General features: G+C 39.3%; 3 protein-coding genes across 3 annotated transcripts in view; 1 reads left to right on the top strand and 2 right to left on the bottom strand.

Annotated features, from left to right (window-relative positions):
• tex264a (testis expressed 264, ER-phagy receptor a) overlaps positions 1-2,798 on the bottom strand; it is a 70,141-nt gene extending 67,343 nt beyond the window's left edge. The window contains exon 1 of the mRNA XM_053316088.1: positions 2,330-2,798. Coding sequence (XP_053172063.1) covers positions 2,330-2,587 — 258 coding nt within the window. The 5' untranslated portion in view covers positions 2,588-2,798. The remainder of the gene's footprint in view (positions 1-2,329) is intronic.
• A 2,602-nt stretch (positions 2,799-5,400) lies between these two features.
• On the bottom strand, positions 5,401-17,940 carry fancd2 (FA complementation group D2). The gene is made up of 42 exons (XM_053316092.1): positions 17,817-17,940; positions 17,661-17,728; positions 17,483-17,589; positions 17,305-17,365; positions 17,095-17,147; positions 16,922-17,000; positions 16,674-16,798; positions 16,488-16,575; positions 16,204-16,308; positions 16,002-16,102; positions 15,762-15,873; positions 15,345-15,380; positions 15,052-15,198; positions 14,520-14,654; positions 14,294-14,425; positions 14,107-14,214; positions 13,895-14,004; positions 13,764-13,818; positions 12,917-13,036; positions 12,703-12,776; positions 12,466-12,609; positions 12,279-12,379; positions 12,058-12,173; positions 11,864-11,972; positions 11,648-11,746; positions 11,442-11,536; positions 11,199-11,354; positions 10,828-10,947; positions 10,310-10,438; positions 10,097-10,215; positions 9,856-9,966; positions 9,485-9,615; positions 9,300-9,399; positions 8,560-8,682; positions 8,168-8,261; positions 7,938-8,009; positions 7,635-7,673; positions 7,465-7,539; positions 6,958-7,032; positions 6,501-6,647; positions 6,317-6,415; positions 5,401-5,596 (listed from the first exon to the last, which is right to left on the bottom strand). The coding sequence occupies exons 4-42, from the start codon at positions 17,329-17,331 to the stop codon at positions 5,513-5,515; spliced, it is 3,945 nt and encodes a 1,314-aa protein (XP_053172067.1). The 5' UTR covers positions 17,332-17,365; positions 17,483-17,589; positions 17,661-17,728; positions 17,817-17,940; the 3' UTR covers positions 5,401-5,512.
• Positions 17,941-20,348: 2,408 nt separating this feature from the next.
• On the top strand, positions 20,349-22,267 carry gpx1b (glutathione peroxidase 1b). The gene is made up of 2 exons (XM_053316091.1): positions 20,349-20,694; positions 21,621-22,267. Exons 1-2 carry the CDS (start codon positions 20,476-20,478, stop codon positions 21,969-21,971), a joined length of 570 nt encoding a protein of 189 aa, XP_053172066.1. The 5' UTR covers positions 20,349-20,475; the 3' UTR covers positions 21,972-22,267.
• The last annotated feature ends 518 nt before the right edge of the window (positions 22,268-22,785 follow it).

The raw sequence follows: 22,785 nt of genomic DNA, 5'->3' as shown, positions 1-22,785 counted from the left end.
GATGACCTCCCAAACCTCTTACAACTTCTTAGGGAGGAGTAACAGTGTGCCCACAACACATATTCTTCATTTACTGCATTGCAGTAAATGAATAAGACACAAGATATAAAGACAAGTTTCACTATTACCAAATAATTCCATTTTAGCTCACTGTAAATTCAGTCATCAGGCATTTCCCATGTTTTAGTTTATGTATGTGGTTGGTGGTGAGTAATCAGAGTCTTGGCTTCTGTAAACTAAGAGGGTCAACAAATTCTCATGTCACAAAGCAAACATGGAAACCCTCAAAATAACCCAGCCCTTACAACCTTAGTGATAAGGCCAGGCAATAGGTTACAGCTTACTAGATGTAATTATCAACCATTATTTGCTTTAAATTGGCATAACATGAAAAAAATTTCAACTAGACGTTTTTTATGACAGTCCCCAGTTCTGGACAAAAGTCAAACTTTGAAAAAGTTTGGAGCTTTTATGTATATGAGTATCATTAACTTGAATATCACTTCCTCTTTAATATATTTATACTTAACATATTTCTGTGATTCATAATTTATCTCCACAGGGAGGTCAGAGGTTCACACATCTACAGATTAAGTCAAAGTAGAGAAAGAAACCAGGACAACGTATCAGTAGAATATCTTTGCTCCAGTGGATACGTTGAAACATCCTGTAATGGCTCCTTACAATCCAAACTCTCTGCAATCTCTGACACCAGCAGAAAAGTTTTAAAAGCTCCTCCATGTGCCTCTTGCTGCGACTTTCCACTTGTGTGACTCATAGTCAGGGTTTCCACTAAAAGCCTTGACTTAAAAAAAGGACAAAGTGGTACAGAGAAACTGGTAGCAGTAAGCAGAAAGACAGATAATACTGCCAGTGTGCCATATTTTTCACTCCACAAAAGGATGTTTGAATTTTTACATGATTGAATGCTGCAACCCGACACAAACACCCAGTGATTTTATTTGGTGTATTTTAGTGTCAGACATCATAAAATACAAAAGATTAATGATCAACTATACTAAATAGGCTGTCGACACCGTAGTCTGTGCTACTTTTTAACCACAGACTAGGTCACAATGCACTCTGGGCTGATGTGCCAAGCGCCTGTATTTTGCCATATTGTTTATCAGATAGCTTAACTCACCCGACCACAACAAACTCTGCACTCAAATGTCAGTACAGCTAACACAGTACAGCTCAATAATACAGCATGAGCCAACGCCTCAAATCAAAAGAGTTGTGTAGTTAGTGTTGCTAAGTCATGCAATAAGCTATTAATAGTTTATATTTTGTCTTGGTCAGATTTTATCAAACTGTGTGTGTGTGTGTGTGTGTGTGTGTGTACTCTTCCAGTATCAGCCAGGAACTCAATAAACATTCCCATCCAACAAGCAGACATTTCTTGTTGACTAGAAACACAACTCGTGATGAATGGCGGAATGTGGACTTAATGGAGTTGATGACCACAGATGTCAACTGAAGAACGATCTATTTATTGAAAGTGTAGTTGTGGCTGAGGATCAGGGTGACAAAAGCACAGTCACTGCCTCTCATATATGGATTGTGACTAATGCTAAGACCGGCTGAATGTAATTACATAACCATTTAAACTAGTGTTGATCAAAAAGTGAATATTTACTGTCAGCAGTCTGTCAGCTCTCTTCAGGTCCATGTGAAGAGGCTGTGTTTGTCTTTCTAAGTTCAGAGTCTGGTTGCCAGCTTTGATGCTGAAGCACCCTGAAGCCACAGATGAGAATGGGGAAAAATATCAACAGTGCAACGTGGCATTGAACAGCTGACTGGTTTCATCATTCAGGCTGAGTTCCTCTAAAAGGCTGCCTGTGCAGTTAACCCCTTGAGCCATGCATGCTGAATTACACTGAATTACATCCCTTTTGAGGAAGTTTTTCCTCATTTAAAATGAGGGTCTTAGGACAGAGGACGTTGTATTGCAGTACAGACTGGAAAGCCCCAAGGCAATTTTTGATTTGTGATATTGGGCTGTACAAACCAAATGTGGCTTGACTTGACTTTTTATGTACATTACACTTCCATTTTAAACAATATCTCAAAAACCTTTAAAAATAAAGGATGATCAGATGAATCATAATTTTTTTTAAATCATTTTGTCCCAACCCATACAACTTTTACTTGCAAGTTTTGAATATATCAATGTTTGAGTGACCTTTAAGACTTTGTCTAAGTCAAACAAAACCTAACTGTACTAACTGTAATATCTTATCAGGAAACAAAGTACATTGGGATTTGTGGTTATGTCATGAGGTCAAGTGTAAACACAGATTTTGTGTGCTCAGTCCTGGGGTCTCACCTGCTTGGGGTCATCGTAGAAGACACCGATGGTGCTCAGCTTTGGCCCAATGCTGCAGCTCTCTGTATAGGCTGCACCGCAATCCTTGTATGATCCCTCTTTGAACTTATAAGCAATGGTAACATTTCTGACAGGAGGTGGCCCAGTCTTTATAACCACGTCAGACAAGAGCCCCGAGAACAGCAGGAAGCCCCCCACTGTCACAAGCAAACACACCAGGAGCACGACAATTAGGAGTACCAGGATTAAATCAGACATGGTTTCTCAAAACGGTACAGCTGCAGTCAGTGCAATTAGCCAAATCTGTCAAACCCTGAACGTCCTCCTCCTGGCTTAAAAACACCGACACTGCGGTCCAGCAAAGTTTCAAACGACGACACAAAACCCGTTGGTATATAAGAGAAGTGTTTAATTTCGTTTTCACCGTCGCAATAACCTGAAACGACAAAGGAAACACTCGTTCAACTTGGCAGAAAAGACAGTTTGTTGTTGGTATTTCCCCAAACACTAGAACACGCTTCCTGGATAAACCATTCCCGTTTACACAGAGGGGGGAGGCCGGTAATTTACTTATTAAATGACTAGCTTGTATATAGAAATCACATCCGTTACAAATATTACATTTATACATATACACTTATTACTAATGACTTTTACTTGTCTTGATTTATGTAAGCTTTAGTTAGTGACAACAGTGTACACATTCTTGCCAGAAAAAAACCCTCGTTTCGTTGTTTGATGGTTCAACCCAGGAGACGGTTGAGTGTGCCGACGTAAAGCAATGACTTTTGTCTGTGTTTTCATCCTGATTTTTATATTTCTTCATTCATTGCCATGCTCTTCAAAAGCTGTGAAGGGCTAGTGTAAAGGTTGTCAGTGTGGTCACATAGTTTCAGTGCAGGTGTTACGGGCTAATGAGTACAACATTTGTGGTTTTGTTCCACCCGCATTAAAGAGTCCTGCTGACGTCAAGTCGATAAGTCTATGGAAATCCAAAATATTAAACTAAATATAACAAAATATTGATAATGAATTCCAGTATGTGCAAAAAATACACGTTTTGAGAACATTTAGGGCAGAATAGGGTTTGAGTAAGCAGTAGAGCTTTAGGCCTATTTAGAGTTCAAAGCTTTGCGCTGTCAGTTGACGTCAGTTTGGATACCTGCCATGCAACATTTAAAGCTGTATTAATTGGAAGATTTTTAGCAACTAAATGGCAGAAAAGCACCTACACAAGCTGACAGATACATATACCCCCATATCACTTAATTGTATGTCATTCTGCATCTGTCTTGAATTGGGTCCAGACCTTAATTACCCAATTAGCAGACAATTGCATACTTACTAGAGGTGGCCAGTGTTCATTTATCACAGGTATATTGACACTGGTGTATATGCACGTAAATAAATAACAAGAAACTCCAATACAGAAATGCCAAATATCTATTTGAGACTACTTAACAACAGTGTCACAATTAGATCTTGGTGGCAATTCGAAAGACAGGATCAAATTATGACCTCAGTAATCTGGTAGTCTACTTTATGAGTAGACAGACCAGAGAGAGAAGAAACAAAGAATCTCACGGAGCACAGATTTGGGTAGGCTATTTTATAACAGTTATTTATGTTCATCCACATCTGCCAAACCAGCTGGATAAAACAGTGAGACCAGATTTCGAACTGAGTGAATTCCCTGAACAAATCTGTTCATGCACATCTCTCAGCTGTTGAGTTGGCTGACTACTGCTTTGAGTATTGTGTCCTCTCACAACTATCTTTGCCATTAGTTCAAGTCCATGAGGAGTATGACTTTCCACTGCTTGACCCACACAAATCCAACATAAGATTTTACATTTTTCATTTAAGCCATCAGAGCAAGTTTATTGTTATCTGAAAAAGCCCATATTGTCAGCTACAGCGGTTTCAGCCTGTGCATTTGATCATCACAGTGTTGTGTAAGTGATGTAGTGTCATGTTTAATTTTACACTTGGAAATCCTACAAGCCCACACAGTCAATAATGCAATGTCAACATACTACCTGCATAAAGTGGCACCTAATGGCATCATAAGTCTGTTTATCCTTGGTTTTCAGTTAAAGAAGACAGGAAAGGTTGACTTTAAATATCCTGGAATAGTACATATATAAATGCTGTTTTAGAGTTTATTTTCCTTTCAGTAGGAAAATCGCACATCTTCATTTTCACTACAATTTCATTCTTAGCAGTCTAACCACAACATTGTATTATTTTGTGTAACCCCATGTTATCACCTACTATATTCTTTAAAATGGATTTTCAATCTCAGTGAGACTTTCCTCACAATCCTAACTTTTGTGTGGAGTGTATAACCATCAAGTCCTGTTTCTACATGTTCACAAATGAATCTCCCGAACATCAGAGTATCAAAGAGATTATTCACCTTCATTTAAAGCTTAGATTAATCAATGCCATCCCCTCTTTGTGGGATTCACCAGGAACAAAGGTCACAGTGTTTGGTCTTCATGCTGTGGTGTTCTCTTCCCAGGAATCACCAGTATTTGACCGTTTTGAGAAAATTCTGTTTTAGTATCCAAACTAATGGTTATTATTCAAACTTCTCTGAACCTAAAACTTCTCTACATCTCTAAATGATCATTTATGGGGGCTTTTTATGTGGTGGTACATTAAAATTGATTTATGTATATGATACACACAAATAAAAATGACAAAACAGACTGCAATAATCTCAACAAAAACAATGAATACTTTATTTTATTGGCAAACACATAAACTAAAACATACAACACATTTTTTCAGAACCCAACAGACTGTGAAAACACCTAATTATTAGGCATGTTTTATCTTCAGCAGAAATGGAAACTTGTGCAAGTACATAAAATGCTTCTCAATAATCCCTCAATGTGCTTGGATGTTGTATGGCCATATGCATAAGAATACAAGAATTGTGATTATACATATACATATATATATACATACATATATTGCTATTATAGATCCAATACCAGCACATTTCCCATTGAGAAGTTGTATTTAGGACAGTTGAAAAGTGTCAATATAAAAAGTCACTAAAATCCCTCGGACATTTGAAACTTCAAAAAGTGATCCACACATGGGGTTCTGACCCAAATACAAAAGTTTAAAACCAAGAGAAAATGTTGTTATCACTATGTTATGTACAAAGCATTAATCAGAGTCATCTGTACTATCCTGATCACCATCTTCCAATCTGTTGACCTTCTTATTTCCCTCAGAGTCACTGTCCTGGGCCTGAAGGAAAGCACAAGGTACATTGAAGTTATGAATATGATTGCACAATGCTGAGTTAAAGAGAAAGTCTTAAAAATGCCAAAGCTACAGATAACAGGATCTTGGAACAGACATCACATCAAACACTCTTCCTGTTAACCATGTCAACCACTAATCATTAGCTTGCTACAGGACCAGTTATCTTATCAGCCCACTGCCCTCTACAGTTTCAACAGCCTGTTAACCGAGCTTGTGAAGTATTGACTTACTTAGCAGCAAAGACAGGTGGCTGTTTGGCTGGCTTATATAACTGACATACTGCTCCTGTGTGCTGCTTATATCTTGAGAAAAAATTTGTCCTCACTACTGCCAATCTTTTAGGCCACTTTCCTGTTACTCAGTTTTTGAAAAGGGGGTTTATCAAATATGGTATAATTTATTATGTACGTTTTATGATTTTCTGATATACCCCTAAATCTCCAAAACTCTTCCCAGGTTGTTGTTTTGTCTCTTCATATTTTTGAGTTCATTTTAAGTTGTGTCGACTAATTCTTGTTCAATTCACCACTGATTGTGTAAAAGGTTACACTGTCTCAACATTACTGAATCAAATCAAATATTCTCATTTGTGATCAAAAATCAATCAACAATAAAAGTTGTAAGGAATTTGAGGGGAGCCAGCACAGCCCTGCACCAGACGTAATTACAATACTGTTTAGAAATTTTGGACATGGACTGTACCTCTTCCTCCGACTGTTCCTGAGGGACCGATGAACGTTCCCCCTCCTCTTCCTCCTCCTCCTCACTTTCTTGTGACCTCTGAGAGAGAATCTCTTCACCCTGCAGCAGACAATATATCACTCTTGTAAGTCCATTGCTCAAAGATAAACAGAAACACATTCATAATACGTCAATAAAACTATACCTTCAGGTTGCGATTCTTCAGGTTACCCATCCAAAAGGCCTCCTGACAGTTGTTGAGTGTCAGCATGGCCATCACTCTATAGATAAACAGCTCCAGACTCTTCTTCAACGCTGGAACGTGGTTGGTCAAGCTTGTATCCTGGCGAATCTGAGCGCCAACACATTATGACAAGGTAGTTAATGAGCATGTGAACACTACCATATTAACTGCCTAGACCTCTTTACCTGATAGAAAGCTGACATTTTATCTTTAAAAATAATTCAGAGTAAATAAGAGTTCCCATTGCTGCCTCTTGCCTCTCCCAGCACCATGACATTTAGAAAAGTATAAATAAGAGCAACATTTACATACAACATACTATGTGAAGTCAATTAGGAAGCTATTTTTCTGTGAGGTATTGTCAATATACAATATAAACACATAGAAATGAGATAGAAACTGTATAATCTGTAGCTACCTTTGAATGTCCACACATGTGATGGAGCTGCCGGGTGCTGAGTTGGAAGGTCTTTAGCAGGCTTTGGACATCCTCCTAAGAGACATCATATCACACACAGTTTTTAGTCATTTCACACAACACAGACTACTTGATTACACTTATTTTTCTCAAATACAAATGAGAAAGTTTTAGTAAACACTGTGGAACTTCTGAATACTGTGCTTTAATGCAATGTGTCTTGATAACATATTGTTCTGTTATTATTTTATAATGTCTAAATAACACCACATATAAGCACCATTAGTAAACTGTAAGTGTTACTGAATGTAAGGAGTGGCCTGTTGCGTAATGTTTGCTTATATTTATGCAGGAGCAGGACAAGGACTGTGTGTAAGGTTTACAGTAATTGTGTGAGTTAAAAACACTCAGGTCAATAAACTATATAACCTTCTGCAAACACAATTGACCAATGACACCCACTTCAGTATGACTTTTATAGCAGCTTAGAAAAGATTTCATTTGTACCTTGTGCCTTTTGAAACTGTAGTCCAGTAGTGGCATTCCCAACTTTAGGAAAGACTCCAGGAAAAGGCGGCCATACTAAAGATAACAACATTACAATCCTTTAATACAAATTCACAGCAGTATTATATACTTCAATGTGTAATCATCACTGACATGCAGCAGGAACTCACCTTCAGGCACACATTGAGCACCAGCCTAGAATCAAACACCTGTGTGAAGAGATTAGAGGAGAAATCTGTGAGCAGATGAGCTTCATTTAAACACTTGGACACATTATTTTGATCTTTAAAAAAAATATGAAGTGAGATGAAAGTGATCAGACTGAATGATGATGGTTACAAAACGGCCCTTGAAATGTAATCATGCAGAATATCCTTTTACATCTGACATAATAATTTGCTGAATGCTGGAAATAGGTTAAAATGGTTTGTTAGACATAGACAGCTATAAGATCATGCTGATAGATGATGTACCTTAACGAGGTTGACCAGGATGTGAAAGTCTCTGACAGCCAGGTTCCATGTCAGAAGCTTCTCACTCTGAGCCTGGAAAAAGGACATGTTACATGGTCTAACTCATGTCAATCGTCAGGGAAACAGACAGCATTACAATTTAATACTGCTCTGTAGGTTGAAAAGTTGCAGCTATACACAAACTGGCATACAAGAGAATACATTGTACAGAGCAACACCTAGTGGCTGACCTCCATGTTGTCACTCATTTTGCCAGCTGGAATCTTCCGGACAGCTCTTTCCAGTTCTGCCATCAACACTTTATAGAAAACCAGGAATGTCTGCCTGAAGAAAAAAAAAAGAAAGATGAAAGAATTAATGACATAATAATAACAAATAGCTGAATATACCTTTGCTGTAGCTGGTTCATTACTATTATTATTATCATTATCATTATTATTATTATTATTATTAGAATTACATGGTGATGCAACCAAGTGCTGCTGTCAGTACCAAAGCAGGATGGTTGGAGCACATGGATAAATCTATCTGCTTGGCTGAAGCTTCTCTTGTATAATCACTAACTCACAAACAACTTTCCATTTTGCCTGAAGTTAGCTACGGATGAGGACAGAGAGCATACCTGTTAAGAGTGGGCCAGGATGCAGAGCTCTCATCTTTCGCTGCATTGAGGAGCTCAGGGATTCCTTCTCCAGCTATTTCCTCCACTGCCTTCAGAACATCGTCAACATGCTCCAGGTAGATGCTGCCGTGAGCAAGACACAGATATTGACTTCATAATTAAAATGTAGATATGTGTTGTAATTATAGCAATACGATTTATGGTCATATATTCTGTTTACCAGCAACTGTGGAATAAAGAAACTGTGCTAACACTTGAGAGATTTGGATGGATGACTTTAATAATTCCTGCAAATTTTAATATGAATGTGTTGTGTTCATTGTGCTGTGTAAGTATTGCTGAAAAAAATCTCACTATATTAATTTACAAAGTGGTTCCTCTGTAGAATCTCTGTAAAATGAATTCTATGTAGCTCAGTGGATCCACAGAGCACCAACACTGGAGATGTGGCTTGTTTGTTGTTTGCACTGCCCACCGTAAAATACATGCACTACATAGTCATAGGTCATTTCCTTACGCAGTTTGCATTGCAAATAACACCACACACTCAACCATATAACAGATAGACACATAAACACAGAGCCCAGCTTTTATACAGGTGATGCTCCTGATCAACCTTGTTATTCCATAAAAACCTTTAAATCTGTCAATTTGATGAATTACTTCACACATCACACTACCTAAGTATGTTATTTACCTAACATTGACTTTTCATATAAATTTGTTTTGTGTAGACGCACCGTAGGAGAGTCTGAAGTGGTTCATTGAATTTGTTCCCTCGCTCCTTCTCCCCACTAGCTGTCACCCACTCCTGGCACAGGAATCGTCGTGCAAGGGAAGCTAAGTAGAAAAAGCAACCATATGTCAGCACAGTTCATTGGATAGTAGACCAGTGGATTTAAATGAGGCCACATGTCAGACTGACCGGTCTGTTCCCTGAAGGCAGCAGAGTTCCCTCCTCTCTCTGACACAGTGGATACAAGCTGAGAGAGACACAACGCTGTGCTGAGACTTGGCATTGTGCTGCTGAAGTTCAGCAGGTACTTAAAGCTGTGTCTGAACAAAGTATATACATGTTATTCCATCATCATACATATGTGCCTATGGATATTAAATAAAAGTCTTATTTCTATGACTTATGCAGAATTGGTAACAGTTGCACTTGATAAAGGGCTCTTCTTTTGATACTTAGTCATTTAGAGAATTGTGCGATATATTCTGCAACTGTTTTTTCTAAAGAATAATTTCTAAGAAGCATGTATTATATATAGAAGTTTCTTGACATTTATTACTCACTTTACAAGCTGCTCCAGGTTCAGCTCAGCACCTCCCTCTTTGAGTCGTCCAGCCAAAACTCCCAGAGCCTTCTTCAATAAGCTCCGCTGGCCTGGCTGGCTGAATCCAGACCTGACCGATAGATATCACACATATCAGGGACAAAACTCAGCAGGAGCCAGAGACAGACTCCCACTAATGCCCCATAGAACTAAAATATTTCAAATCTGATGTAGAAGTCGGTGGTGTTACTCTTCCTCACCAGCTGAAGATGGTATTCAGGACCTGTAGGAGCAGCTGGTAGGCTGATGACATTAACTGGTGCTCATGAATATCTGTGGCAGGTCCATCCACAACACCATTGTTCTCAGACAGTAATGTCTGTGAAGAAAAAACCCCAATATATTATATAAGATAGCTGAAAGAAAGAGATGTTGCTTTCACTTACAACCACAGATATTTAGTGACTTTCTACCTGAAAATGGTTGTGGCAGTTCTCCAAGTGTGAGCAGAGGGCCGGCAACAGCTGAACACAGCAGGAAGCAATATCCTTGGAACTGCTCTGTTGTAAGTGTGAGAAGCCCACACTCTTATCGGTTCTCCCCTGTACAACAAAATATTTCAGTAAGTTCACTTACTGCTCATATAAGTTTACATTTCTGGAGTTTTATACAGTTGTAATTGTATATCATTGACACTCAGAACTTTTTTACGTCTTATCATGAGTGACTAAGAACTAATTCAGATAGTTTATATTTCTTGGGCCTTAATTAAAAAATCTAGAAAAAAAAAATTATATTATAAGTTTAAATCAATGACAACATAAATCCAATAGAGCAACATTTTTTCCTCATAGATCATGTCAAATGTTTTTTGCAAATGCCACACCTCTCAAAGAGTTGCACATTCTTACAGAAAATTTGAAGTTTTGGGTTTTTTTCTGATCTGTGTTTATCACTTGCTCACTCCATATGCATTTGCTTGTTTCTGTACCTTGAGGAAAGGAGCAGCTCTCTTGGCAGGTGTAGCTGTAAGACAGAACTCGACTTTGCGAAGCATATCCTCCAGCAGGAAAGCCAGCTCAGCAGGACCCAGCAGGACCTCCTCTCGCACCTCAATAAAGTAGCAGTATTACAGTTAGTTATTACTCTTCACTGGTATAAATGATCATTATTCTACCACAGTCCAAATGAATTTGAATCCTGCTGCTAAAAAAGTGATTTTAGTATCAGAGGATAGTTGAGCTGTTATGTTCTTCGTAAACCAGAGAAAGGGTTTGATTTCAAAATTCTAATCAAAATAGCAAAAAATTGGGTAATGGGCACTTGCATTGGGAAAAAAACTAACCTGATTCCTTATCTTACCTTGGTGTGGAGCTCAGAGTCTAGCAGTGAGCGGGATAGCAAGCCACACTGCAGCACACTAAGCACCTCCATGTCCAGCTCCCTGAAAAACTGTCGGTAGGACACCAGGTTGACCCCCTGCTTGACCTCCTTCTCCTTCTCCTTCTCTGGCTGCTCCTTCAGAACAAGCACAATAACCTTTAGCTCAGTTAAATGAACATTAAAAAAAAAACAGATTCAAGTGAGAGGTCGAGTTCATATCACCTGTTGAGTTTCATCTGCCTCCGTCCCCTCCTCAAGTTGAGAGCTGCTACCTGAGGAATTCTTTCCAGGAGCCTTCCTCTTCTTTCCTGAGCCATCTTAACAACACATGTGAGTCAGACAGCTTTATTAGTGCTTTTTAAATTACCCAGAGTATTTGGTTTTTATAAACAAAACAACATAAAATATCCTCTACAGTGTATGGTTACCTTTCTTTGCTTTATTCACAGGAGCAGCAGAACTAAGTATGATGGCGTCTGTGCTTTCTCCATCAAAGTTAGCGACAGGTGGAACATAGCCGGGGGTTCCTGAAACACACATTTTTACAAAGTATTTCATATTAAAAGTCTCAACAGGGACACAGAGCATTATGGGAAGATTTTGAGACCTCAAGGTGTTATTACTGAGGTAGACTGAATACACACCTGCTAGAGTCCTCTCCAACAGTGATTGAAGATAGGTGATGTTCTGCAGACGAGTCATCACTTTCATCTTCATCTCAGTTTCTTTTTGTCGACAGAAGGCGTTTATGACCTAGCACAATACACAAGTGAAACACAGCTTTAGTCACAGATTACTTTCATGCAAATTTATATACAAATCCAACAGCCACAGTTACCTCTCTGAACCAGTTGATGGTGTGAAAGAGCAAGGTACAGAGGAACTCCTTCTCAGCTTTTGACAGGCTCTCTATTTTGTCTACTATATCCATGTCTGTCAGGATCAGAGGGCAACCTGTGATCCATCAAATGCAAAACACACAGTGAGAAATGATCTTACAGCCACATAAATAAGAACAAACAGGTTTCTGTGAGAAATGTGCAACTTGATCTTCCTCACCCAGTAGGGCATCAATCTCCTCGAGGTCTCCCTGGTGCCGTTTCTCCTCGCACAGCCTCAGGAGACGGAAAAACGGAGACAGACAGAGAGGTGACACTCGCCTGCAGAGATGGAATACAGTGAGAAACTAGTCTAATCTCATTTATAACATGACCTAGTTATAAGAGGTGGGAGTGGGGCAACTGACTTCTGTGCCTTCTTCATTTGACTCTGCTGTTCTCCTTTGTTCTGGACGTCTTTGGCCAGTAGAGGCATCAGGTTGATGGCAATGGCTCCCTGACTTTCCTCCTCATCCAGGTTGTACATCACACGGATTGGGAATGGGAATGAACTGAGACAAAAAGACAGGAAAAATGACACTATTTATAGTAATTAGTATCTAAGAATACTGAAACATATAACTTCTAATACTGCCATCACTAACCCTGGTACATCTGGTCCAAGATCCACCACAAAGTCATCTTGGAAGACATCCAAGACATTCTTTCCAATCATTTCCTGTTGGCATGAGGAAAACGACAGGACCAAAATGCTTAATCATGCAGTGGTTGCATATTGTAAGCTACCCAGCTATAAATCTGTGGATTAAATAGAATTATTTAGATAAGAAGCATAATAAATATTTGTTTGAGACACACCTGCACCTGCGGGTCCAGAGTAGAGCTCAGTATCAGGTTTGCCAGTTCATCATAGTACAGAGCTGAAGCCTCAGGTGAGCTTTCACTGCTCGACTGCACCAGTTCCAACAGAGCCGAGACCTACAACAAGCAATGCACACATATGTATGTCTAAACAGGAATTTGCAGCTATTCCTCAAACTTTATTAATTCCCCAGGTAAATTAATAATAATGAGTCATTTTGAAATTTGCAAAGTCAAAGCGCAGGCTTAACAATTAGTGAATAATAAATGGCACTCTAGTATCTGATGACGCTGTAGGATGGATATGTGCTGATAACACACGTCTACGTTATATCTTTACTCACTAACAACCGTGAGGTATAATGATTCTACCTCATCCCCATATATATATATAATCATCAAAATGTGACACATGAAATTATGAGTATGATATAGTAAAAAAAAAGAAAAGAAAAGCCATCTTTCCTTCTTATAAAACCTATTGTTTTTAATTGATTGACTTACTCTGCGCCATTGAAAATTTGAAAAAAGACTATATCATGTTTTATTAGACAACACAAATTACAAAAATAGAGAAACCCTTTCTGAAATTCTTTTTGTAATGTTCATGAAATACCCTTTGCTCCTGCGATGAGAATAAAATCAGCCTTCACATTAGTGTGAATGTAGCAAAAGTTACAGACATCAGCTGTAATTAAAATCCCAACTGAAAACTCAAAGGAATCTTAAACTGAAAGAAAAGTATAAAACAATGTACAAATAAAAACTACTAAAACAAAATCACACACTAAAATGATTCTACTACATACACATTTGTTTATTCTGATTATTTTAACATATGTACCTGTCTGAATGTCTCCTGGGGTAACGACCCATTCTGTGAATCCTTCACTTTAGGCCTGGGAGGAGACAGAGAGGTAAACTAAAACATGAGAATTACTTGCTTATCTAATACTTGTGAGAAACAGCCTTTACCTGAAGGACCCCATGCTGCCTACAATCATGACAGCTCCAATGATGCCAATGCGCTTATACTTGGGCACAGTGCTGGAGAGCTGTTTGCGGATGACAATGTGCATGTCATCCTGAGGGGAGGAAATGAATGACATAGGTGGGTCAGAGGTGGGTCAGAAGTGGAAGGATTACATGACAAGGCCTGAACAGTGTTGAATAAAGACTCAGTGCACCTGGATGTGAGATCCCTGCTGCTGCTGTCCAAATGCCAGTCTGCTCAGAAGGTGAAAGAGTCTGCGGATCTGCTGTGGTGTGAGGTTGTCCATGTAGTCCAAGATTCCCTGAATCAAATATCATGGTCAGCTAAAAAACTAATCCAAACACACTGGTACAGATCGAGTTAAGTGATCACCTCCGTACCTTAACAAAAACGGCATACAGTGCCATTTCTGAGGGTTTTTCTGTAACCAGGCCAGAGAGCAGCTCAAGAGCCATGTCCACCTCCACACCCACACCACTGCACACATGGGTCACCAGAGAGCCCACCACCTCCTAAAACATCACGCAGGATGGTATGAAAATGACTGATGCGTTTATATTCAAAACACTGTATTAATGCATATTCAATAATGAATCTCAAGCCCACCTGTTGGCAGTAAGAGTCAAACGCAGTGAATGCGTGTCGGTACATGTGTCCACCAAAAGGCACCACACAAGGGTCAGGGGAGCGCAACAAACTCTGAGCCAGAGCCAGGATGGAGGGGAAATACCCTCGCATGACCTATAGAACCAAAGAATGATTACATCAACAAAACTATATAGCATACTATAAACTCTTATCCTTGTATGTCAGCAGACTATATGCCACTTGACTCTACTCGCTTTTAGTACTAGGTACTTTTCTGGATTTCGTTTATCCATTACACTGAGGCAAACCTTCGCAACAATCTAGGGCGGGGTTTGCAGTGATGACCATCATCAAAAAACAAAAAAAACCCAAGGAATTACTTGCACATTATTTAGGACAAGGGGAGGATATTTGTCTTTTTTGATAATATTAAAAGTAGAATTCTGTATTTTCATGTCATCATCAGTTCAGTTTGCTTGAAACCTCAACAGTGGTGATACCAAAAAAGTAGGTGGAATGTACCATATAGTGGAAAAGGGGCTTAACCCACCTGAATGTAGTCCCTGAAGGTTTTCTGTATCAGCACCTCTTGGATCTGTCCAGTCCTCAATTTGACCTTGAACACCCTCTCTGCACCTCGTCGGCTCTGGTTGGCATTGGTGGAGTGGAGGATGAACAACACCAGCAGATCTATAACCTGGCAATATGGCAGAGCACATTTTATGGAAAAGGGGTTCCTGCATCTTCTTAATCTCCAAATGTCAGATTTTCTCCAAGTATAAATTTTGAGTTTTTCTAAGCCACTTCCAAGAGGATACTCTGAACACAGGAGACAACACTTACCTTATGGTCCTCCACCTCATCCACAGACTCTATAGCCTATTAGAAACAAAGTAAAAGCATAATCAGCAACAACAGAGGCGGTCCTGGCTAGTTTTGTGCCCTGGGCGGACCGACCATCGGCGCGCCCTTGATGTGGAAATGAGCGGTATTAGTCTAGAAAACTAGAAAAACTTTTTTTTTGAGGGTGAGCTTTTCTTTTTTTGAGGACGGACTTTTTTTTCTTTTCTTTTTTTTTGGGGGCGCTTGTGTGCCCCCAAGTAGATTGCGCCCTGGGCGGTTGCCCACATTGCCCATAGCAAAAACCGCCCCTGAGCAACACTAAAACTGAGAATGTTGGTCTCTCTACAATTTAAAAGTAGAAGCATTTATTGATTAATTAAAGAAAGAAGGCTAAAAAAAACCAAATCAATTTCCCACCTTGAGCCAAGCTTCAGATATGGTTTTCTGGAAACGCACTGCTGACTTGATGCCATCCAATATCAGTGAAATACTGTCCTGGCTGCTGCCAGCTGCTGGTGTAGAAGCCGACCTGATACAAAACCAGACTTATTAGATCACATTATCAAGAACCTGGTGGCCTACTTCTAAATAATGTAGATTCCCTATAACATGAATTGATGTGTAGTTGTGAGACAACTAGAATCTCTGTCATCTTACACTGCTGCTCCTTTGCTCTTCAGACGGCTTTGGGATGCTTGCAACACGGGAGGGAGAACACACTGCTCCAGCTCCAGCTTCTTACGAAGGTTAAGCACAACCTGCCAACAAGAAAACACTACTTCTTCAAAAGCAGAAAAAACAACTGATAGGTTATGTTTTTTAATAGCATAATGCTGTCGACATGACTCAGAGCTCTGACCTCATATGCATCAGAGGCTGAGACAGAGTGCAGGATGAATTTGACCACCACAGGAAGGTCTTCCAGTTGCACAGCAGCCAAGGTGGCCATAACTGCTCCACGAACCTGAGATAGCAAGCACGGATGCATTTTAATTATTAGTGCTTCAGCACCATGTAAGCAAGTTTGATTAAACGCTTGATTTGCAAACTTAACAGACAAGGCAGTTGCTGTAAGACAACACAGTAACATCCACAACATCTTCAATACTTCATCAAACATGAGAGTAATAATGTGTGAGCTACCTCAGTCAATAATGAGGAGCTCAGGTTCAAACTAGAGAGGGCGTCCAGGATGGGCACAGTCAGCTGAGTGTTCTCCTGGAGTAAAGAGCTACAGAGAATATGATGTGATGAGAGTGAATGATGGTGTACTCAGCAACTTTGAAACTAGGTAGCTGCAGATCTGTAGCAAGGGTTTACTGCACATACTTGAGCTCCCTGGCTATGTCATTGTGCTGGGAGTCCTCCAGTATCTCTGGCAGACTGGTGATGATGTCACGCTGAACCTCCACCGGCGCCACAGACACCAGCTCCATGAGTTTAGCTGCCAACTCCTGATCCGAAGCAGAAATATGTAATTACAGAGTCAATATGACAGATCAGCAAAAATAAAAACACATTGTCATGTTTGTGGCTACTACACGTGCAACAAAACCCATCATTATAGAAATGACTACCTTGCTGTCCACAACTCTGTCTAGCCATTTGAACTGGTTAATTATTACTCGAGGAACACTGAGACTGCTGTCACCAGTACTATGAGAGACAGAAAAAGATTACCTTTAGAAAAATAAGACATCAAAAAACTTGTGTAAAAAAATTGTTGAATAAACTTATATGAAATACTGACCCATCAAGCATAAATTCAGGGAGTTTCTCAAGCAAGGTGTTAATGATTGAAGTCTACAAGAAAGAGAAAAGCAGATGATTAAGGATTTGAGATAACAGATGTAATGTGTGTGGACTTTTTTAGTTTAGCACAAAACACATGCATGCTGTATAGCAGAAAGCACCCTTTGTGAAAAGTTTTGTTTGACAGAATCTATGAAGACAACCCTACCTGTAGTATCTCAATCCCCAACAGCATGCGAAGCAGACTTTCCTGGAATGTGCTGACACAACTGCAACACAGTTTGTCAGTTTGTTTAATTATACAAACCCCTGACATGAGCTTGGTGTGTTTTATAACTGATCAAATTAAAGTATGACAAGAAGTAGCCTTTCTTTATAACAGTTACCTGGAGTCTCCATCAGGCAATCGTGGAACACATGGGAGGAGGCAATTTCTAAACCTTTCTGGATCCTCAATATGAGACTCCAATCCGGTGATGAATTCTTGTACAATCTAAGCAATGAAATGTCAATTAAATTTAAGTTAACTGAATGAAAAATTCAGGGGATGGTGCATATACTCACACCAGGGTATCGGGGACTCTTCTGCAGTTGTTGCTGTATCCTTTTTTGGAAAACGACTTGGTCGACAGCTAAAGGGGGAAAAGACACAGATGCAGGTGAACCGCTGATTTAATTTACTCATCTAGTGTGTTTATACCCCAAATTGATGATATTTACCAATCTCATTGGATGTGCCACTTTGTTTCAAGGTGACACCTGCACCTCGCAGAAACGTGGCAAATACACTTTGATTAACCTCTTCTGGAACAGCTTCCTTCTGCTGCCGACCAGTGCTGCGACTCTTCTTTACTTCTGTGTAGAGAAGAGAATTTAAAAAAACACCATTTCAAGTGGAAATCAACCACATGGCTTCCCATGTAAGAAATGAGTTAGCTGGAGTTTTAATGTTTCATCAAGGGAATGGGTAGGTTGCTGAGTTCATCTCAGTGAATTGTGACAGGGATTCTCGACCCCGATTTGGTAAGATTTTTTCCCAGGGGGTCTTTTATTGCAGAAGGTGTATAAAACCCATGACCAAAATAGTCGTACATTCTGTGTTACTTATGAATGAAATTATATTAGTTTGAAAAAAAAAAAACAAGCAAAAATGGAACACCCCTTTTTACTGGGGACAGGGGCCCTTGAATGTTGTTGCCCAGGGGCACAGTGACGTGTTAATCTGGCCCTGCCTCTGGAAAACCTTCAATGACCCCTGGCCTGAGTTATAAAACATGCCTGGTCATGATACACTATGTCATGCTCCTGAATCTATTTTAATCTCAGTGTGAATAATGTAGTTAATGTGCGATCAATCTGGACATTTTGACATCCTGGTGTGATAGCTTTGGGACATCACTGAGACCGTGTACTGGCAAAAAATGACCAAAAGTTGTGATGTTACATAAAACTTACTAGGGGCCGTAGCAGCTGCTCCTTCTCCTTTATCCACAGATGAACGTCGCTTTTTGCGCATCATCTAATGAATTATACAGGTCAAACGTTTTTAATAACAAGACATTGCTAGCATACAGTAACAAACAAGCTGGTGTGTTGTTCATAATGTTACGTATACAACAAACATGCTGTGACTACGATATTAGATAATTCAGTAACAAAAACACAAAACATGCCATACTTTACTGGTGTAACTTATGTGATATCAATGTTCTGTTGTTTGGCTGTCCGAATCACTCAAAAGGATAACAGTGAGATGTTTAATAGACAGACGAGCTCACAGACGACAGTCATCAGCTACCAAACTGAACTCGGCGCCAATGTGTTGGTCGCGTCATCAACTGCAGTCAGGGACCATCTTCGTTTAGTTTAGCTAGTTAACGAGGGCAACAGCTACAAATAAATGCCCCACACATCTGAGAATAATCGAAGAAATCAAATATTGACGTTGTACGCAGCTCCTTAATAAATGACACTGATAACTGGGTTATCTGTTGTGTTGTTTTTTAATCTGTTGTGTTACTCAAAGCAGCGCTTCATTCTACGTTACAACATTTTTACAGACTGTCTCTAAAATTCTAGCTTTGGCGGCAGGGAGGCATGTTGCCCGTTGATGGGCGGGGTTATATTTTCACAGACTCGCTACATTGCAGTGTATTTCCGGGATACGTCGTGTAGGTATATAAACATGCACAACCATCATATCGAAGAGAAAAGTTGAATAAGATGTTTCACTGCTTCCTTCCTCCGTCTTCGCCTTACTAACGTTAGTTTATTGACTAATTATTATTATTTTATTAATTAGTTGACTTACCAATGTCTTGATTTAGTGGCTTAAGCAATTAAGTGTTTAAAAGAAAACAGGATGGTCTTCCCACACTAACGTACTTTGTAGCAAAATTAATAAATGATAGCTTCCCTGAATTAAGCAGTTAGCAGTAGATACTGTTAAACCTGTCTCCTGTGAAACCATGTACTTTCCACATTTTACCTATAGCAGCAATATTTTACAATAATAACCCGTGGTATTAGGCCTAGTGCATTTGTTGATGTTTTGTTTTTTATAGTTTGTTTTACTGAAAATTACATTTTACTATTATTTGCTGAGGGGTTCTCTCTGTATTATTCTGCATATCTCACTGCATGAAAGCCAGAGCCCACATGAAAAAAATAATACATTAAATAGTCTAGTTGGGATTAAATAAAAACCATAAAATGTTAAAACAAGATTTTTGCCTTTCTGAGTAAAATTTATTAGATTAATTAAATCCCGATGAGTTATTAAGAAAACATTAAGAAAACATTTTTTGAAGCATTAAGCAATTTTGCTAAGGGCACAACAGCCAATAGCCTATATTGGTTGACATTAGCGTATTGCAGATAAATGGGTATTAGTGTATAGGTCGGGAATAACTAACAAGAAATTGCAGTGCAATGCCACAGTAAAGTGCGTGTGTGCAGATAGACCCTTCTAAAAATCATTGCTCTGATTTCTGGACCACAATGAATCAAAAGCAATTAATATTGCCATTCCAACTTTGTTGAGGATTTTATTTAGATTTACGTCAAACATTTGAATTAGTAGGCTATGTCGTAATCTGGATTTATTATGAGTATTTTTTATTTTCATCATTGCTTTCTTCTTTCTGGCTGAATTGTGCTTATTTAGGTACATTGGACCGTCCTGCGGGATACAGGGCGGGAACACTCTTGGTACCTTAATTCAGGCTCTTTGGCCATACCTCTAACAGAGACGTCTATGACCTCAAAGGTTGGCTATAATATATCTGAAGGAAGTGTGTCGGGTCCATTGTGTGTGGTGTAAGTGAAACTGTAGGGTGTTCGCTGCGACTATTGAGAAAGGGAAAGAAGTAGCCCAACAATGGCTACTAGGAAATTTTACGACTTCACGGCCAAACTCCTTACAGGAGAAACGTTTAATTTCTCCTCCCTACAGGGCAAAGTCGTCCTCATTGAGAATGTAGCGTCTCTCTGAGGTACGACCACCAGGGATTACACCCAGATGAACGAGCTCCAGCAGCGTTATGCCAGCAAGGGGCTTGTTATCCTGGGAGTACCCTGCAACCAGTTCGGCCATCAGGTGAGGCAATTCAAATTATATCCACCTTGTTTCTATTATTGAGGGATTTTTTTTTCTTGTATCATATCGTATTTTTGTGTTTACTCAACTCTTTACATAGGTTTTTAATTGTCTCGAAAGATCACAATTAAAAACCTCCAAACTTCTTTTGAAGTATTGCCAGGTGAGAATCAATATTTCAGTTTCCCTTAAAAAAAAAAAAAAAAAAAAAAAAGGGGGGGAAAAAGCCTGCTTTATACATTAATTCATGTTTCAAATTCAGACATATTTTTAATCATCTATACCCTATGCTAAGTACAGTAATCCAGTTAATTTACTACATTTGCTAGTTTGATGGTTATATTGGTAACTAAATATTTTAAAGTGTCGGATCATTTGTCGTGTGAGTTTAAAGCAGTTTCAGCACTGTCGGATATGCAAAAAAGAGGAAACTGTCGCAGGGGTTCAGATTTACAGTTTTCGTAATATATTTGTAAATGTTTAACCGGCTATGATCCATAAAATAACTAGTAAGTAGCAGTGGTTAGTGGTCAGAACAAGTAAATCATTAATAGGTTACCGAACGGGATCAAATAATCAGCCGACTTCTTCGAGGAAGTAGGAAGTCAAATATGTTGCTAGGAGGGGTTCTTCCTGATGACCAAAAATGGCACATAAACATCTAAATGAAGCTCCACTGAGAGAAGATATACATCAGTGTCAACCCAAATGGTTTTTCCGTTATAGTTTAACAATATGATCAGATTACTTGTTTGTGAAACATTGAATTATCTATTAACCATTTCATTAAATTGTTAACGGCATAAACTTTTTTTTTAAGTGTTAATACAAAGTAGCACTGACATTGTAAGCATTCCCATTTTAAAATGCACAAAAGTGTCTGTGTGTCACAGGACTTAACGTAATCATATGATCATCTCATGCAGGAGAACTGCAAGAATGAAGAAATCCTCATGTCTCTGAAGTACATCCGCCCTGGAAATGGCTTTGAGCCAAAGTTTCAGCTACTGGAGAAAGTGGATGTGAATGGGAAAGATGCCCATCCCCTGTTTGTGTTCCTGAGGGAGAGTCTCCCATTCCCCAGTGATGAGCCAGCAGCCCTGCTGAACGACCCCAAGTTAATCATCTGGAGCCCGGTCTGCAGGAACGATGTGGCCTGGAACTTTGAGAAGTTCCTCATTGGGTCAGATGGAGTGCCGTTCAAGCGTTACAGCAGGAGGTTCCTCACCAGCGACATCGAGGGAGACATCAAGAAGCTCCTCAACCAGGCTAACTAATCCTTAATGTCGTCCAACCATCGTGCAGCTCCCACCGTACTACCCCAGAGTGTGTGTGCCCCACAGCTTCAGTAGATGGTGTATGACACTTTTCACGACCACCTGTGCTCTCTTGTACATGATGAGTGTGTTGTGTTCTTTTACTAAATGAAGACATCCTCTGAAACCAAGCTAATTGTGAGGGGGGTATCTGATGAAATGTAAAAGGCTCAACGTTTCCGCTGTATTGGGTGCATGTAAAGCACAGCTGTGGTTTGATGTGTTAAGAGGATCAAATAAATATATATTTTCCCGAAGCTTTCCCTGACTGCGATTTTAAATGCTGCCTACACCCAGCTCAAGATCATAGTCCATTTTACAACTCGTCAGTGCATGAATGGCATGTTATTCTGATTGCATCACCTGGAAATGAAAGGGATTTTGCAACACCAGATATAATCACTGGAGTCAGAGTGTCACAGTTATGGGGTTGGATTATTTCAGTATCGAAGTAAGACATAAGAAATAAGCATACTTCCCATCACCCACATTTTTTGTGCATGCAATTAGTTCAAACAAACCACCTTGTTGAGGCTTCCAGTCTTTATTGTACTTTGAATTCAAATATTTTTCAGTTAAAAACAAATACTGTAGATATCGGCAAGATAAATATGAGGACAAGAATTTATACACCTATTTAAAATAGTGTGATTATTTACATCTCTTCGGTTATTTTTGAATTGCTGTCATGATTTGGAGGGGGGAGAAAACAAGACTCACTGCATTTGGCAGCTGAATTTTGTTTTCAACAAAGTATCTAAGATTACAGATATGA

The sequence above is a fragment of the Scomber japonicus genome, chromosome 3, assembly GCF_027409825.1.
Source record: "Scomber japonicus isolate fScoJap1 chromosome 3, fScoJap1.pri, whole genome shotgun sequence".
Classification (NCBI taxonomy): Eukaryota; Metazoa; Chordata; class Actinopteri; order Scombriformes; family Scombridae; genus Scomber; species Scomber japonicus.
Note: the sequence above shows the minus strand (reverse complement) of the source record. Positions and strands in the feature narration are given on the sequence as shown.